At 40.5% G+C, this 17,149-nt stretch overlaps 1 protein-coding gene across 1 annotated transcript; it reads left to right on the top strand.

The window, feature by feature from the left end:
* The first annotated feature begins 4,970 nt into the window (after positions 1 to 4,970).
* On the top strand, positions 4,971 to 16,904 carry GAS2L3 (growth arrest specific 2 like 3). The gene is made up of 8 exons (XM_009284141.1): positions 4,971 to 5,000; positions 5,982 to 6,150; positions 6,585 to 6,703; positions 8,167 to 8,308; positions 12,018 to 12,081; positions 13,315 to 13,453; positions 14,694 to 14,801; positions 15,528 to 16,904. Exons 1-8 carry the CDS (start codon positions 4,971 to 4,973, stop codon positions 16,902 to 16,904), a joined length of 2,148 nt encoding a protein of 715 aa, XP_009282416.1.
* Positions 16,905 to 17,149: the final 245 nt, after the last annotated feature.

Here is a 17,149-nt window from a genome sequence, read left to right as displayed (position 1 = left end):
GTATCGGGCGCGCAGCTCCGTAGCGGTGGCGCTCGGTCAGTTACGCCTAGCTATAGGGGCAGCGCTGAAAACGTTGAGCATCGCACGTCACGGGGAGCCCCGTGCAGCGGGGACGGAGCCCGGTATTGGGCTAAGCCTGTTACCGGGATAGGCTCGGTCACCCTTCCAGAGGCAGCAGCTCCCACCCGGCCGAGGTAGCCTCACTGCCATCGATGTTGGAAGTGAAGTGCCGTGAAACTTACCCTGGGGAAGGGAGAGGGGAGAGTTTTTGCATAACACCCTTCAAACCAGTCTCTCCTGTGCCTCACGCAAGTGTTTGAGGATGCGGTGCTGTTTTTGTGGGAAATTTGCCCTAGTGCTCTTGGCTAAAATACTCGTTCATATTGCTTACTAAGCTGAAAAATGTCTGGCTCTTTTCTTTGCCCCAAAGCTGGCTGTATTCCAGGGATGCTGTGTGTCACCTTTGGCATGGTATCAGATCAAGACATGGGAAAAAGTACGTGTATAGCTTTAGGACCTATAAGGCATAGCTGGCCTGTGTTTGTAATTCTAAATGTACTGGGTGGATCTTTCATAATAAGACAGGATTTTATATTTAAGTCATAATAAATGCCTCCTGACTATGGCCAGGCAGCAGTGCTCTCCTCAGTGTTGCTTTGCTGGAAGAAGTGTGGGGTGGAAACGGGAGGGAGAGAAGGGTTTGTTTGTGAACGTGAGCAAGTGGCAGGGGTAGCGTGTCTTGTGTTAACCGGCCTCTCCCCAAACTGGATGCTCTTGTGGTAAAGCAGCCGTCTGCACGTCTCCTGCGGAGATGCCAGCTGTTGAGAGGGAGTGTTCCTCCCTGATTTCAAGTGGGTTTCTCTGCCCTGACAGGTGAATCCAGGGCCTCTGCCGCCCTTTGGATGGGGAGAGCAGGCTCACTGCCGCGTGCTGTGTGCGCTGTCACCAAAAGGTGCGGAGAGGCAGTCCCTGAGTAGAGCAGTCAGCGTGCCTTAATGTAAGGAGTTGGTTGCCACCTTAAAGCCCTTCACCTTGGACCGACTAGTCTGGTTCTTTCTCTTTTGTGCCTCTGAGGCCTCCCCAGGGAAGCAGAGCTCCTGCTGACTCAGTAATGCAACAAAAGGGCTCTGTAATTGCTGTAGTGACGGAGAGAGTAGCGCTCCATGGATGTCTCTTGTTGTGCCTACCTCTTTGCTTCTGCATGTTAGGTTACGTGTACCAAAAAAAAATCTTGACTATCCTGTAGGAGGTTTCAACAGATACTGACTTGACAGCTTCTTTGGTTTCAGAGTGTTTAAAAACGTGGGTTTCAGTAGGTACTGTCAAGACTAATCTACAGTTTCCAGCTGCTCTGGGTAGTCTGTTGTGACTGCCTTTGGGTTTTGATGGAATAGAAGATGATGTGTGATATATCTTAAATATAGGGGGAAGATGTAAAAGTGTTTCTACTGAAGGGTTGTTTTTTAATGAGTCTGTGAATCCCTTTAGGTTCCACTTAAGCTAGGTCAATGGCTGCTTCGTCTATGTTTTAGGTATCTGTGGAGTTGTGGATTATTTTTTTTTGTTTCTTCGTAAACTGTGCAGTCAAGTAAAATGGGACTTGGACTTGGTTCATCTTGTGCTACAGAATGGCTTGTAATTAGTGTAACGTGTCTTGCTGGTTGGGCCCCGGTGAATGATCTATATAACCTGATAGCCTGCTTAGTATCAGTTGTATCTTGTGTAGCATCTAAGAGCATGTGTTTAGCACCCTAAAGTATTTGCGTAAAGTGCTTTAGTATTTGCTGACTTTACTGTTTCTCAGATTGCCTAGGGGCAAAGTGGTGGGCATCTCTGGAGAGCAGAAGCAGACTACAGTCTTGCAAGGCTGTCCTGTGCAGGTCATGTCCAGGGTGTGTCTGCACCCCCTTTCCTGAGAAATGCCTGTCCCTATGCCACGTGTCAGAAGATAGGTACTTTTTTTCTCACCTCTCCTGATGTTGATCCATAGCTCTAGTCCTTTATTGGAGGTTTGGCAGTCGGCCAGCCGACGGCAGCTCCTGCCTTCCCCACTATATCATTTGGGGCTGACTGCCCGTCTCACAGTAAATCAGTGTCGCTGTATTGATCCAGCCATAAGGTGCTACTAAGCAGCCTTTCTCTTCTCCTCCCATCTCACGGAGCCTGTTGGCAGCAGAAGCACCAGCAGAAATGAGGTGTTTTCTGGGAGTGGTGCTGAGGGTCAGGGACCTCTATATTTGTTGAGCTTGGAGCTGGGCTGGTTGCGTCCCTGGTTGGGAAGCGCTTACAAGTTTCTCCTGCTTCCCCTGTTTTAAGGGTGAAGCAGGTAGAGAGCCCTCCTAGGTACCCTGGGGATATCAGCTGGCCTGGAGATGGGAATGGCATGGCCTGAGGCTATACGTGGGACGTGATACAGTACATTTTCATTCTGGGGTCTTTTCTTTCACAGCTGTGAGCCCTGAGAACCAAATGCCTGTTGAATGAAGGTGAGTTGAAAAAACTGATATGCATAGAAACTGATGCAGTTCTAGCTTGGAGCTGACTGAATTGAATACCAAATACTTGATTCATTCATTATGTACAACTTTTTGATGCAGAGAACCCAACTGGTTTTAGAAGGAGTCGGATTTGGTTATGACTCTACCTGGTACTGCAGTATTTGCCTCACCACGGCACCTTTGCAGGCTGGCTACTTGAACGTGACAGACTTCTGGGTCTTCTCATCCCATGCCTCTCCTTGTAAGTGATAAGTCTACGTTAATCTGTATTCTCTGCGATCTCAGAGCTGGACTGTTTGGGATCTGAAAATGGGTAATTGTTTATATTATATTAATTTTAATATATTAATTTTTCAACTCAAAATTCATGCAGGGTAGTCTGTATCATCAGAGGGTTTTTGTTTTCAGATGCTTTGATAATAAGTGAAGCTGTTTGACTTTCTAGAGAGCCCTTTAGCATATGGGCTTACAAAATAACTTGTTTTAGAAGAGCAGGCCCTTGAAGTTCAAGTGCCACAATTTTCCTCAATCTCCTCTTTTTTTTTTTTTATTTTTCCTTTTTCTTATGACTAGTTTTTGTTAGGCATGCCACAAAACTGCAGATGCTGAGCATTCTTGTGATAGCTGCTGTGTGAATATTTTGCTTTGTTCGTGTTCTGAGTGCTCCCTGTGAATTAGGCTGCCTTTTGTTTTCCCTTGGCAGGCAGTATGCTAGAGCTCTTGTTAGCCTATATGGAGCTCCTTATTTTAATGAGACCAACCCCTCTACTGGCTGTTCTGCTGTTGTTTTATTTATTTTTTTTGATCAATGAAGCCTCTTACTGCGACTCTCTTGGGACAATAGCTTTCTTATGCTAAAGGAAAATGTATTCCCCTGGACAAAGCTGTGGGAAGCATAACATGCTCATTAGTAATGCTTGGTATATACACTGCCCTTCCCTTGTTCATTCATAGAAAGAAAAATGGTATCAAGGAGAGGATGTCTTTTTTTTTTCTTTTTTTTTTTTCCCCCCCCTACAAATAAAAGGAGGGGGAAGGATATCACTTGAAGTGTCTCTAATGAGGTTTGAGAAGTGCTAACAGTCCTGATACAAGGAAGTGGCTTCAGTCTGAAAACAAACTGGTTGCTCGTTTGCTGGTCATAGAGGTAAGTTGTTTGAAATGCCTGACGTGTGGTCCTATATAGCATGTGAGGTTCAAGGCAGTGGGAGGGAAAAATGGGGAGGAAATGGCACCATTCTGCTTTCTGGGTAAGAGGAAGGGGGAGAATTTTTATGAGAATTGGGTCTTCTGTAATGGGCTGTTTGGCCTTTTGCCGTAGGAAGGTGAGGTTGTGCAACAGATGGGGGAGAAGAATACTGTCTATGTATAAAACTTAAACATCTGGGACAGGAGAGGGGAGTTATTCATTTTTAAAGGAAAACAGATGAGTTAAAATTGTCTCTGTCTGCAGTCTGGTTTCCAGCCTGATCAGTAAGATGAAGTTTTATTGCAGCTATTAAGTAATGGAGCAAGTAAGTTGTTTTTAACTGGTTTCAAGACACAGATAGGTACATTTTGAGGTTGTAATGCCCACCGCTACCACTGTGGACAATGATGCTGAGGAAATTCCTTCTGGTGCGTGTGTATGCAGCTAACGTGGTAACACTGCGCATCTCTAGACCTGGAGCCTATGTAGAGAGACTTACTGATCCCCAGCCCAGTGTCGAGTTTGTGCTGGGTTTTCCCATGACTGAAAGCATTGCTGGAAAATACTGTGTTGGCTTCAGGAGAGAAGGCGTTGACCACATTACCTTTAAAACTTTCCTCAAGTTTTGTCAGGGGGTTGTCCTGATAACCGTATTGCTGTTATAGTTTGCAGCATTCTGTTGAAAACTTGGGCATGTGCTAGCTGCCTGGAAATCTAAGTCAAAATCCCAATAGAAATTAATAAAAACATTGATTTCTCTCATGTATCTATGCAAGAAGAAATCTCATTCTTCAAAATTATTTTCTTGCTTTAAGATTTTCATAATCTTCCAAGTATTCAAGGTAAACTTAGGATGCTTATATGTGTATGCACGCATGTACAAGATACACTTGTGATAGCTGAGAAGGAAGAAGTGAATGCCAACATTGTTAAATCCAAGAATGGCTCGAAGTATTAATACTTCTCTTTGGCAAAGTAAATGCCTTACAGCTCCTTAAAATCATGCAAACCTTTGAGTGTTATTTAAGCATATGAAGTTAGTTGCTACTTTGTGCTGTAATAACTGCTGCTTTGTTTAAGGGCAGAGAACTGGAGTTGACTGAATACTGGATCAAAACCTTAGCTGCTCAGATACTTCCCTCTTTCCTCCTTCCATTCCTGATTAGACTTGCTAGTATTTTGCCGAAACAGCACTGGTGAGTTTTTCTTGGGATTTTCATGAAAGCAGGAGGGACTGTATTAAAAATCCTCTTCTCTTTCCCCAGGGGGAGAAACTAATGTAAATGCAGATGACCATGCAGAATGCAGTTCAGGTAAATGCCTTTTGTGATGTTTGAATTCTGTATAATACTTTTTTTTATTCAAAGCTCTATCCTGAAGCAGATGAAATGCTAGAATCCCCAGAGTTATCTCTAGTTTAAAAAAAAAAAGTAATAATTTTCTCATTTTACAAATGGAGCAATGTGACAAGATAGATAACCCAGTGTTATATCAGATAGGTGATCCTTTCTCTTCCTAAGTGCTGTTACCTAAGAAGGTTTTGAAGTCAAAGGCTGAGATAATCATCAAGCAAGTTTTTAAATAAAGAGGTGTTTTTAGAAACCCTATATTCTAGTTAATCACGTAAGTATAAATAAATAAATATATTTTATACACACACTGAACTGAAGGAAAGTAGTTAAGAATACCAGAAGGACTCTTTGTCTTTGGGAATTTTGTACATGAAATTTCAGTGTGGTCCTTTTCTTGAAATGTAAAGGTACCTCTCAGTTTGCAAATATGCAATCCTTAAGAGAAGCGCTAAGGATTCATGTTCAAGAAGTGTGTTATGTTCTTGTATGGGAATATGTTTCCTCTTTTAACATCATCACTTTAATGATTTAAACACAAAATGCCTCTGATGCCTCTGAAATGTTTCTTCAGAGAAATCAGTAGTCTGTAGTAAATTATATGATAAACTGCAAATTTCATTACTTAAAATGTGCTGAAGAGAAAAAAAGCCCCACAAATTTAATGCATGTTTTCTTTATTTAATATTCAGGAAAGTATGTAATTTTAAATCCAAAGAATGTAGTAGTACTTTTGATACAGGAGTTACTAATGAGAGCTGCACCATGCGGATTACTGTTGTGTAATACTGTTTGTGTAACACTGTTTGGTGTATCTGTCTGAAGGGAAATGAACATTTACTCTTTGAATAATAGATCTTTAGCATAATTCAGAACTGCAAGTTTTCATCATCTGACTGCAAATATTAGAGCTTGCTGTCTTCAGCTTACTGAAATCTTCTGCAGGTGTGGTTTGGAGATGACCTTCCCTTAAGTCCCCGAAGTCCTCTGACTCCCAGACATGGGCCAGGTTTGGCAGATGTGTGCCTGTATGACCAATGGATATCTGTGCGGCATGAAGCAACTTTGGTGCCTATGCAAGAAGATCTGTCAATCTGGCTCTCTGGCTTGCTGGGTGAGGTTAAAAATAAATCACTGTCTAATAAATTTCAAAGCACTTTCCAATATTCCAGTCAATGCTGACACTTAATATCTATAGTACTGTTAAGATCTGGTGTATTTGAGCCTGAATAGCTAGGAGAATTGCATTAATATGCATGCTTCGGTTTTGGATTTTATTAGCTGCCACCTCTTAGAGGTAGGATGATTAATTGTTCCAATTTATATTTCTGAATTTTGTTAGTCTAATTAAAATCTAATTAAGTGGATATTTGATTTTAGTTTACTTGTATTTCTACTAATTATCAGTCTTTAACACTGTAGTAAATTATATGATGGATGGAATGCTGTTTGAGTTGCCTCTAAGTTCGTATGAAACTTCTTTACCTTCTGTGGAGTAACTCTAATATTGACCTTTTGGGGGGGGGTGTGGGTTTTTTTTTTTTTTAGGAACAGAAGTCAAAGCAGAACAACTGCTAGAAGAACTTGATAATGGGGTACTACTCTGCCAACTGGTTGGTGTTCTTCAAAACACAATTAAAAAATGTTGTAGCTCAAACAATTTAAGGGTGAGTCATATTGTGATTTTTAATACATATATAAAGTCTTTAATTGTAAGTAGTAGTAAAAGGAAGGCAGGTTAGTGAGGCTTCCCAAAGTGGCATTCTATGTGCAGTGTATCCGGAGACTAGTTAATAACAGTGTGGCGTTAACAACGTTTACGTGGATAAACTGTCCTTATGCAACAAATGACTTATTCACTTTGCTAATCAAATCCTAATGTCCTTACTAGTTTTTTAGTTTGATTTCAGTAGAATTCTTGCCAGAGGAAGATGTAGTCCACGTCTGGAGTTTGTTCTCCTGATAACATCAGTGTGGGTTGGTAACAAGATATCGATTGGCACTTGGTCAAATGTTTTATTCCAGAAACTGGTGGCTAAACCCTAGTATATAGGTTAGCCATGAAAATGTCCGTATTGAGATGTACCTGAAGATGGGCTTCAGTGTTTTTGTTAGGAACCAAGGCTGAGTTGAAACGTTAATCTCAAGCAACTTGCAGTCTGTGTTTGTACAATGAAAAATAGTGATGTGTTGCTTTGGAGTATAAAACCATGTAATGCTGGTGCAGGTAGCTTATGTTCAATGTATAGGTACCCAGTATAGCTACAGCAATGCTTGGATTTGTCAAATAGTAGATGACCAACTAATGTGCCCTGATGGGTAGTGTTTCCCTTGGGGGCAGGGGGAACTGCTTCACCATATCCAGACCATTTTTTTTTGTGTTTACCTTTTACTGTTTTATCTAGTAAAACAGTAGTTTTAAATAATGGATGTTTACCAGTAAGAAATACAATTACTAATATTAGAATTATTATTAATTGGGGGGGGGGACACAAGACAGCAGTCTTAGGATGCCAAATGGTATTTATAGAAGAGCCATATGAATGCTGCAAATCCTTAGGGTTTTTTTAAGGAGGACAAGATGTCCAACTTGTGTACCTTTTGAACTGTTTGTTTAGTTTTGAAGACACCAATTTAAAAACAATAAGTACTGAATTGTTTTAAAAGAAAATGTCCTTTGCTCCCTTTTGATTCCCTCTGCTTCCTAGAATGGGCTCTAAAATGTTGAAATCTGGCAGCTAAGTATAGTTTAGTTGATTTGGGGTTCTCTCTGTTCATTCTGCTGCTATGAACAGAGCTTGGGAAGGGGGAATAATTATCTAGACCTGTGAAACCACCAGTAAGACTTTTACCCCAGCATGTGGGGAAATGGGGAAGCAACTGTATGGGCAGTTCCAGGAGAGGTTGCAGAGCTAAGGACTCAGTGTCTGTTCACAAAGGTGAGGTGGAATGCCTTCCACATTAGTGTAGTTTTTTTTAATAGAATACATGGTGGGTTGAATGGAAAGTAGTTACTAACCACTGTTTCTGTACTCTGAATTTAGAGTTTGTTTTCCTTTGCAAATATGCTTTGAAATCTGTTGGCAATGTTGATGTGCACAATGTACTTTTTGTTTTCTTCCCTTGCCAGAATTTTCCTATGAGAAAAGTTCCATGTAAGAAGGATGCTCCATCAGGATCTTTTTTTGCCAGAGATAATACAGCCAACTTTCTTAACTGGTGTAGGGCCATTGGAGTTGATGAGACTTATCTCTTTGAATCTGAAGGTTTAGGTAAATCTATCTTTTTGTAAGGCTCGCTTTGATCTGTATGTGGATAACTACCTGGTCAGGGAGGTCTCTTGTATTTAGTCTTGTGAAGCCTTTGTCACAACTCTACCTGTCTTGTATTAATGCTTTTATTTTTTTTAAGGCAGTGTTCACGTAAAAGCTTTGAAAAATCAGTTCAGTGGCTGCTCTAACTTGCATGATGCTTTTCCAACCTTCTAAAAGTTCCCGTGTGGAAGGAAGGGAGGAGTGACAGCTGTGCAGCAAACTCGCATGTTTTCCTTCAGGAAAAAGGCCCACTGAGAAACAGAGGAGAAAAGCGTGGTTTCGCTTTCCCTGTGCGGGAAGACCACAGGGCCATGGAGTCAACTCACAATAAGATCCTTTATTTGGTATTAGAGCTCATTCTTGTTGCAGAAAGCCCTCAGAATAATGCATTCATGACTGCTAAATTTGGTAACTACATCAGGCCGTTGTGCCTGAAGTGACATCAGTCTGTTGGTAATTAACATTTACTTCAGGACCTGCCTGACATGATGTGAAACCATTTGTATTTTCCCATTTAATAAGATAGTTATAAAAATAAATATTGCCAACTCTGTGTATGCCTGCCCCAGTGCACAGTCTGTCCCTTAAACAGCTTCTGGACTGGTACTTCCAGATGGGATAAAATTTTTTTGACTGTTAATTAAGAGGAACTGTGCTTTCATCACATGGTAAATAATGAAATGCTCTTCTACCAGCTATTATGTCAGTAAAAAATAATTAATACAAACCTGTCTGTGGCAAGCCAAATACTGGTTTTTTTGGTTTTGATTTGGTTAGTTGGTTTTGGTTTTTTTTTTTTAAAAAGGCAAAATATCTGCCTGTCAAGCAGAATAGCAAAAAATTGTAAGGTACCTTTGTTTTCATTAATCAAATGAATTTGTCACAATATTTACTAGATTTTCTTGAAGCCTTTGTGCAGTTTAATGCTATTTAAATGGGAGGCACTGTTTTCATTAGCTGCTTTTCTTTTAAGCTCTCCTCCTTGCTAGTTGGATTGCCTATGCCTTCTCTACTGGATAAGTCATCTTTTAAAATAGTTGAGAAAATATCCTCATTTGCATCTGTCTCATTCTGATTTAACTAGGGAGTGTATCTTTTCTTCAGTGCCATGAAATACAGATAAGTAGGAGAACTGAGCTATAAGAAAATTAGTGTTAATATTTTTTCAGTTCAACTTGTATGAATTTCATTGCTTAAACATCTTCGTTCCTGTAAGTGGATGGGTAACTAGAACCTGTTTAGCCTCCCTGAGATAAGCAGACAGGATTTCCTAATGCTGTGGCTTTCGCTCATAGCCAAGAAGTGTTTTGAAGTCTGATTGTAACTCTTGACACAAGCTTGCTTTGTGGCATAAATATCTTCTGTGAGTCTTTTTGGCAGTTGAAATGAGCAGACTTGCAGCCTCCTTCATGAAACATTCTTTCCACTGATGTTCTCCATCAAACTCTCAAGCCATTCTTTATGAATGAAATAGGGGAAAGACAATTTGACAATTGTCCTTTTCCCATCAGATACATATAGCAACACCTCCTGAAAAGTGTGGATGGCTGTGAAAGAAATAAATTAAGTGGCTCCTGAGACAGCAGAAAGGGAGAGTAGCCATCATGGAATGTCCTTTGACATCAAGCCAAATGTCTTGATCTCTGCTAGGGATTTTTCTCTTCTGGATTCAGGCAAATTATGCCTCTGCTGTTACAGCTGACAAAAACACTTGGGGGGGGGGGGAATGAAATGACCTCTAGCACCTTTTAGGTTATGGCTATGCCAACTTTCTTGATTTACCCTTCATAATCAGATCTTTTAAAAAGTAGACTTACAAACTGGAGTAGATGATGTAAACAAGAACATCTGACTTCATACTCATCTTATACTTTAGGAAACACTTTAGTCTTATTTACAGCAAAGTCATTTTAAATATCAAATTGAACATCAGAAAGATCTGTAAATATAGAGCTGGCTCATTACGCTTCTCTTCAGAGTGAATTTCCAGTTTCTACCAAATATTTCTGCACAGTCTGAAGAAAGTCAGACTTGTTTATATAAATGTTACACCATATGAAAATTGTATCTACAGCTTTTCACATTTCTTATACTTGATGGAGGGGGGGAAAGAATGGTGCCATGTGTGTGGGTGGAGGGGAGTTGAATGACCTTTCTTCCAGCCTTTGGTTTCTATGTTATTAGGCTGCATACCTAGTTGGCTAAGAAAGTACAGGGATGGTTTGTTTTCTAGAGCATTCATACAACTGTGTTCTTAGAACATTTTGAGAGCATCTCAATTTTGAGGCTTAAATAGGGGCAGGGGAGGAAGTAACTTGTGTGTGAAATTTTTAAACTATTTTCCTTCTCTGTTCATGGCCCTTGTTTTTTTTTCCTTTTTCTTGCACACCTAAAGATGGAAGTTGCAAGAAACCAAAACAGACATTGCTTTTCTTCTGCCTCTTCTATTCTTCAGTGCAGCAGTAAAAAATAATTGAGTGTTTTCTTTTCAAAGTTGTCAAGAAAACCCAGAAGAACCGCCATGGTCACCTACACCATTTGGCTATCACTCCACTCTTCCATCTCATTCTTCAGCTCTCCTGATCATTATTTAGTGTGTTTACACAGTCGAGTGCATGCAGCTGTTAGAGCTGCTCTGAACTGAAGGGCGCAAAGCAGCCTCTGCGTTGAGCACTAGCTGGGTTAATGTGGGCACAGTCCTTGAGAAGCAAAGCCTGGTGCAAAACTCTGTGCTACTAACATATCTGAAATAGTGTTGCATCTCTCCTGTGATCACAGCCAGTATCTGATGTTTGCATCTGAGTGTTTGCCTCTTAAACCAATGTCATTCTCGCCTCCTTCTTATGGTCAGGGGTTTTGACCCTCTTTCTCAGATAGATCCTTGCAAGGATACCAAATTCTGAAGAAAACCTTTGGGTGGATGGTGGGGGGGGGCTGATAGGGAGGGGTGAACTGAGGGTATAGCATGGGGTAGGGGAGCTGCCACTGGCAAAGTGGTATCTTCTAGTGCAATTGGGTGAATCTGCCATATGGATGGACCCTGCTGGCACCCAGAACTTTCAAAGTGATAAGAAAAAGGATCTGTTGCTCACTGATATGGTAACAATCCGTCAGATTATTCTTTCACAGCCAAGGGGTTTAAACCACTTGGGCTGACTGGCTGCATAGCCATCCACTTGTCAGCTAGATTCCTTGCAGCGTATTCTCCTACGGTTGTTCACCTATAGAGTGTGTGTGCCTATCTGTGTCTGGATGCACAAGCATGAACAGGTGGAGTATATCTTCCTATTTGCAGTTGTTGAATGCTTTTCATCTTTAAGACTGCTATAATATATTTGGGAATAGGGAAGGAAAAGCTCTCAGACCTTTCTTTCCAGTTCACATTAAGAAATAACAGCATAAAATCAAATAAAGCGTATTTCTCTTAGGAGGTGGAGAAGAGTTTGATTTCAGGAGTGCCAGGATGGTTTTAAACACTTTATGGAATAGAAAATTAGAGTTGGAAAGCATGTAGTGTTTTATCCATGATAACGTAGCTTGCTTCTGGGTAGAATGATGGCAAAGTTATAGTCATCTATTCCTTATCTTCCCTTCTCTGTACCTAATTGCACAGGCCTCCCCACAGTAAATATGAGCTGTAACTCCCTTTTATTCTCTTCCCTTTTAGTTTTGCACAAGGATCCAAGACAAGTGTATCTTTGTTTGTTGGAAATTGGACGCATTGTATCCAGGTATGTGATCCATACATGCTCTTAACAAGAAATTGAAGAACATACTCTATTAAGTAAAAGCTAAGACAAAGTCAAGACAATCTGTGGTCATTAAATGCAGTGCAGTAGGTGTTAATTCTGTGCAGAAAGTAATGAGTAGCTTTTCTAGGACCACCGTACAATATGAGTATTTTTTCAAATATTTATCAGACTCTCTTCATGGAGAAGTGCTGATCCACACTGTTTTTTATAGCTGTATGTTTAAATACTACATTCAGCTTATAGGTATGTGTACATCTTGGAAGAACTCACTGAACATTAAATACAGTTTTAAGGTCTTTATTTTTTAAGCTTTTTGGAAGGTATGTCTTTATCATTCTCTAAATTTAGACTTCTAATTTATTTCTAGTGCAGAGCTGGAAGCTTTAAGATAGTTTATCTAAATTGGATGTGATATTGTCCTGGTTTCGGCAGGGACAGAGTTAATTTCCTTTCTAGTAGCTGGTACGGTGTTTTGGATTTAGGATGAGAACAAAGTTGATAACGCACCGATGTTTTAGTTGTTGCTAGGTAATGCTTACACTAGCCAAGGACTTTTCAGCTTCCCATGCTCTACCGACTAAGAAGGCTGGAGGTGCACAAGAAGCGGGGAGGGGGCACAGCCAGGACAGCTGACCCAAACTGGCCCAAGGGACATTCCATACCATGTGACGTCATGCTCAGTACATAAACTGGGGAAAGCTGGCCGGGGGGGCCGCTGCTCGGGGACTGGCGGGCATCGGTTGGCGGGTGGTGAGCAATTGCACTGTGCATCACTTGCTTTGTGTATTATTATTATTATATTATTATTATTATCATTTTATTTCAATTATTAAACTGTTTTTATCTCAACCCACGACTTTTTCTAACTTGTGCTCTTCCAATTCTCTCCCCCATCCCACCGGGTCCGGGGGAGTGAGCGAGCGGCTGCGTGGTGCTTAGTTGCCGACTGAAATTAAACCACGACAGACCTAAATTGTGTAGTTTTGATAGTATTTTTACTGCCTTCTCTGGTAGCTCCAAGACCACCTTTGGGAGGACTTCTACTAGAAACTCAGGAGGTGCTCCTTCTCTTTGCATTATCAAGACAGTTACTCCTCTGATGTAGTGCTGTTCCCTGTCAGCCATCTACTCAGAATTTTGCATGTTTATTATCATCAGTTTCTTTTTGATTTTGTTAGCAATTAAACTCTCTACTTTTGTATTTGTGTTGAGGTATGGAGTTGAACCTCCTGTACTAGTAAAACTAGAGAAGGAAATTGAGCTAGAAGAAACACTGCTGATGACCTCTGGACCACCATCACCTATTAGCACAGCAAAGTCATGTTGTCACCATGGGGAGCTACATGAGGCAGTAAGTACTACCTATTCATTGTGATACGGGCTTTAAAACTAAGTTTAGTACTTGTAGTATGATCTGGCTCGGTAAACGTAGGCTGTTTTTCATCTAATAATTGTGAGCCTCCTTAAACAGAAAACAGAAGGGTATGCACCTCTTTTGAACAACTATTTTTTTTGAAAAAATAAGTAAGCAAAATGCTGTCATATATATTTTGGAGTTAATGCATCAGTGCATATAACTTGCCTTGATTTCCACCCCCCCTTCATTGCTTCTTTGAGTATAAGAAGTACTCTCATTCAGTTTTTCTGGTTTGTCAGTATTCTGTGACTGTAATGTATGCTTCTCTTCAATTTGATGTTTTCATAAAACCATCAAAAAGGCTTTGAAACTCTTTTGAAAAAGACTTTAATACTTCTGTAGCTGTACCAATTGGAAATGAATATGTATGCAGAAAAGGAAGTGATTTGTACATCTTATGAATTGGTCCAAAAGGAATGATGAACAACTTTCCTATTTTGCTTAAAAATGCATGTTGAGACTTTAAAATTAATTTATTTTAAACATCCTCTGTGTTGTAATGTAAAACTTCTGCTTCTTTGGGAATGTCAGCCACCAGATCCTCGCTCTCTCTGAAAAGTCTCACGATTTTTCCTGCTTGGCAATAGTCCTTCCAATTTGTCAAATTTCTAAGTGGCTGTAAGAGGCACATCTTCTCTAAGCCTGGACTTATTTGGGGACTACCTTTCTCCTTTTTTCAGTGGTTTCCTTCTTGGGTGTCACATAGAAGATTAACTTATAAAAGCCTTACAAAAAGTTAAGGAGAATGCTGAAGTAGCCCCGGGTCAGGTGTAGCAATGTATTCGGTCACAGGGGAGACCCAGGCACTTTTTTCCATTACTAGAGACCATAACAGTGTCTTTACAAGATCGTGGTTGGAATTTGATGCTACTATGTTAGTGTTACAGACAAATCTTAAAAAGGAAAGTAGAAATAACTTAAAATTGAAGAAATAATGACAATTGGATTGGAACAACTAGAAATATTTGTCTGTACATACAGTTTGTTCTTTCTTTTACTCTACATTTTGAAGCTCTATGTGGCTGAGATTTTCTTGTGAGGGAATAGAATTCTAGTGTTTTCTTAGATTGAGATGAAGATATCAGTATCTCTTCTTGTATTAAATATCTCAATAAACTGTTAGACACATACTTCTGTCAAAATACTAACGAAGGCTTTCAATTTTAATAACTAGGTTAAACATATAGCAGAAGATCCTCCCTGCAGTTGTTCCCATCGATTTTCAATTGAATACTTATCGGAGGGACGTTATAGACTGGGAGATAAAATACTCTTCATACGAGTAAGTAATTCCTCAGAATTCCCACTTACATTCATAATAGGGAGAGGAATGCTTTTAAGTGGAATACCTTATTTTTATGGTATTGTTTTAGAATTACAGAATGATTTAGGTTGGGACACCACGTCATCTGAGCTACTATTCAAAGTAGGTGTAGCTAATTAGAACTTACAACTATTGATTTTACAACCACACTAAACTAAGCAAGTTTAATGTTTTTCTGTGGTGTTTCTAAAATTTCAGTAGCAACTTGCAATATAAATAAGGGTAATGCAATAGAATATCCTGAGAATGTTGCTTGTTCAAAATCTGAATGCTTGGGGTTTATAATTTGTAGGATAGTTGAGTGCTGTCTTCAGGAGGCATAAGAGTTTCTGGGATTAAAATGTTACGAGGACATCCATAATTTGAACAAAACCTGTATCCAAAACTCTGTATACTAAATAAAGATGCTGACAGAATGGTTAAAATGCCTTCTGTATATATGCTTTCATTATTTCCTGATACGTAATGACTGTCTCTACAGGAGAAAGTATCTAATAAAAGAATTGGGAAGTATAAGCCTTATTTATAATATAACTTCTCTTTTCAAATGTTTCTCTGTGAGAAAGGAGGTCCTATTTTTAGTTGATTTCAATAGATTTCAATGTAAGATGAAGACATAATGCTGCATAAAACAAGATAGAAGTTTCTCTTGTTCTTCTCTGCTCCCACCCCCTCTTCCCCCAGATGCTACATGGCAAACATGTGATGGTACGTGTTGGTGGAGGCTGGGACACTCTTCAAGGTTTTCTGCTTAAATATGATCCATGCCGAGTGCTTCAGTTTGCAACTCTGGAACAAAAAATCCTGGCGTTTCAGAAAGGGGTCACCAGTGATAGTGTCCCCAACTCGTCAGCTAGAATTCAGGAGCCTCCTGTCATGAATCCAATGTCAGCTGTCAATATGTTTCAAAAGCAGCCATCAAAACCCCCTATTCCTGTTTCAGCTCTTAAGAAGGCTTTATCTAAATGTCCTCAGTCCCCTGCCCTGGCATCACCAAAAGTGCCAGTGCCCCCATCCTCCACAGCCAAGTCATTGACAGTCAGGTCCAAATTACAAGGGTCTTCGGTGACAGGCGTGCAGTCTCCTTTCAAACCATTAGCTGGCACCTCAAAGAAACTGGAGTCTCCTGCACGCAACTCATCAGCTTCTGCTCCTTCGCAGCCTGTAGGCAAAAGCTCTTCATCTGCAGGAATGAGAACGGCTCTTGTTCACTCTGAAACATTGCGCAAACGTATTCGGTCCCCCGATGCTGCCAAGGTGAAAATTGCCCTGGCTCAGAGCTCCCTGGCACCAGCACTGCATCCTGCCCTCTCGTCCTCTAAAAAACAGCCTTCTCGCTTGCCTGGGACAGCTGAAACAATGGCTTCAAAACAGAAGCATGTTGCCGCTAAATGCAAACCTGTATCTGTCACAAAAAACAAAGCTAATTCAGTTGCTCCAAGGGCTGCCCGGCCACCTGTTACAAATCTGCGTGCTGTTGCCAAGTTTGCACATTCTCAGCAGCTCCTTGCAAAACCTCCTTCTGAAAATACTATTCAGACCTCAGGAACTGGGTCTCAGCATCCTCAGAAAGCTCCACAAACAGCTTCTGACCTGGCGAGGAACCTGAAAACTACTTCAGTCCTAAAACACTCTGCTTCTGCACCTTCCCTTGCAGTTAGCAAAGCATCAAAGTCACCACCTACACTGGTATCTACAAGCAAAAACGTATCATCAGCTGTCAATAAGCAGCCAAATGTCAGTAAACCCCCTCAGCTTGGACCTACTTCATCCAAACCTCCTGAACGCACTCCCTTATCTGTTGTGCGGCTTCCTCAAACTTCAGCCAAAGCAGCAGTGACCAAAAAGCCAGCGCAGCCTTCCACAAAAGCTCAGCCTTCAACCAAAAACTTGCAAGCAAATGAAAGCTTGGTCCCAGCAGCCAAGAAGCCTCTCCCTAAGGGAAAATCAGCAACGGCGTGTAACAAAGGAACGCCAGGTGTATCAAAAGGTCCTCTTGTGAAGAGCAGGCAAGATGATCACTATTTTGTTATGACAGGGAGTAAAAAACCCAGAAAGTAAACTTTTTTCTTACTTTCTGTGGAAGTCTTAATTTTATTCAAATAGGCCTCTAGTATCTGCTACTCTGAGGACAAGGAAAAAATTTAAATAACACTACATTTACCATGAAATATTAGGTATAACCGACATTTTTCTGCATAACTTACTGTAAGAACTGTATTTATTTTGCAGTCTAGAAACTTCTATTTGGATATATTTAGAAGTGAGCCTGCTTGCTGTGTAGCATTGTGGAATAGAGAATATCC

Source organism: Aptenodytes forsteri, unplaced genomic scaffold (assembly GCF_000699145.1).
Source record: "Aptenodytes forsteri isolate BGI_AS27 unplaced genomic scaffold, ASM69914v1 Scaffold60, whole genome shotgun sequence".
Classification (NCBI taxonomy): domain Eukaryota; kingdom Metazoa; phylum Chordata; class Aves; order Sphenisciformes; family Spheniscidae; genus Aptenodytes; species Aptenodytes forsteri.
The sequence above is the reverse complement of the archived record's forward strand: the minus strand, read 5'-3'. Positions and strand labels throughout refer to the sequence as shown.

Coding starts and splice junctions, on each gene's coding strand:
- GAS2L3 (XM_009284141.1), top strand. CDS start 4,971: ATGCAGATGACCATGCAGAATGCAGTTCAG. Junction 5,001..5,981: donor CCATGCAGAATGCAGTTCAG/GTAAATGCCTTT, acceptor AATCTTCTGCAG/GTGTGGTTTGGAGATGACCT. Junction 13,454..14,693: donor ATGGGGAGCTACATGAGGCA/GTAAGTACTACC, acceptor TTTAATAACTAG/GTTAAACATATAGCAGAAGA.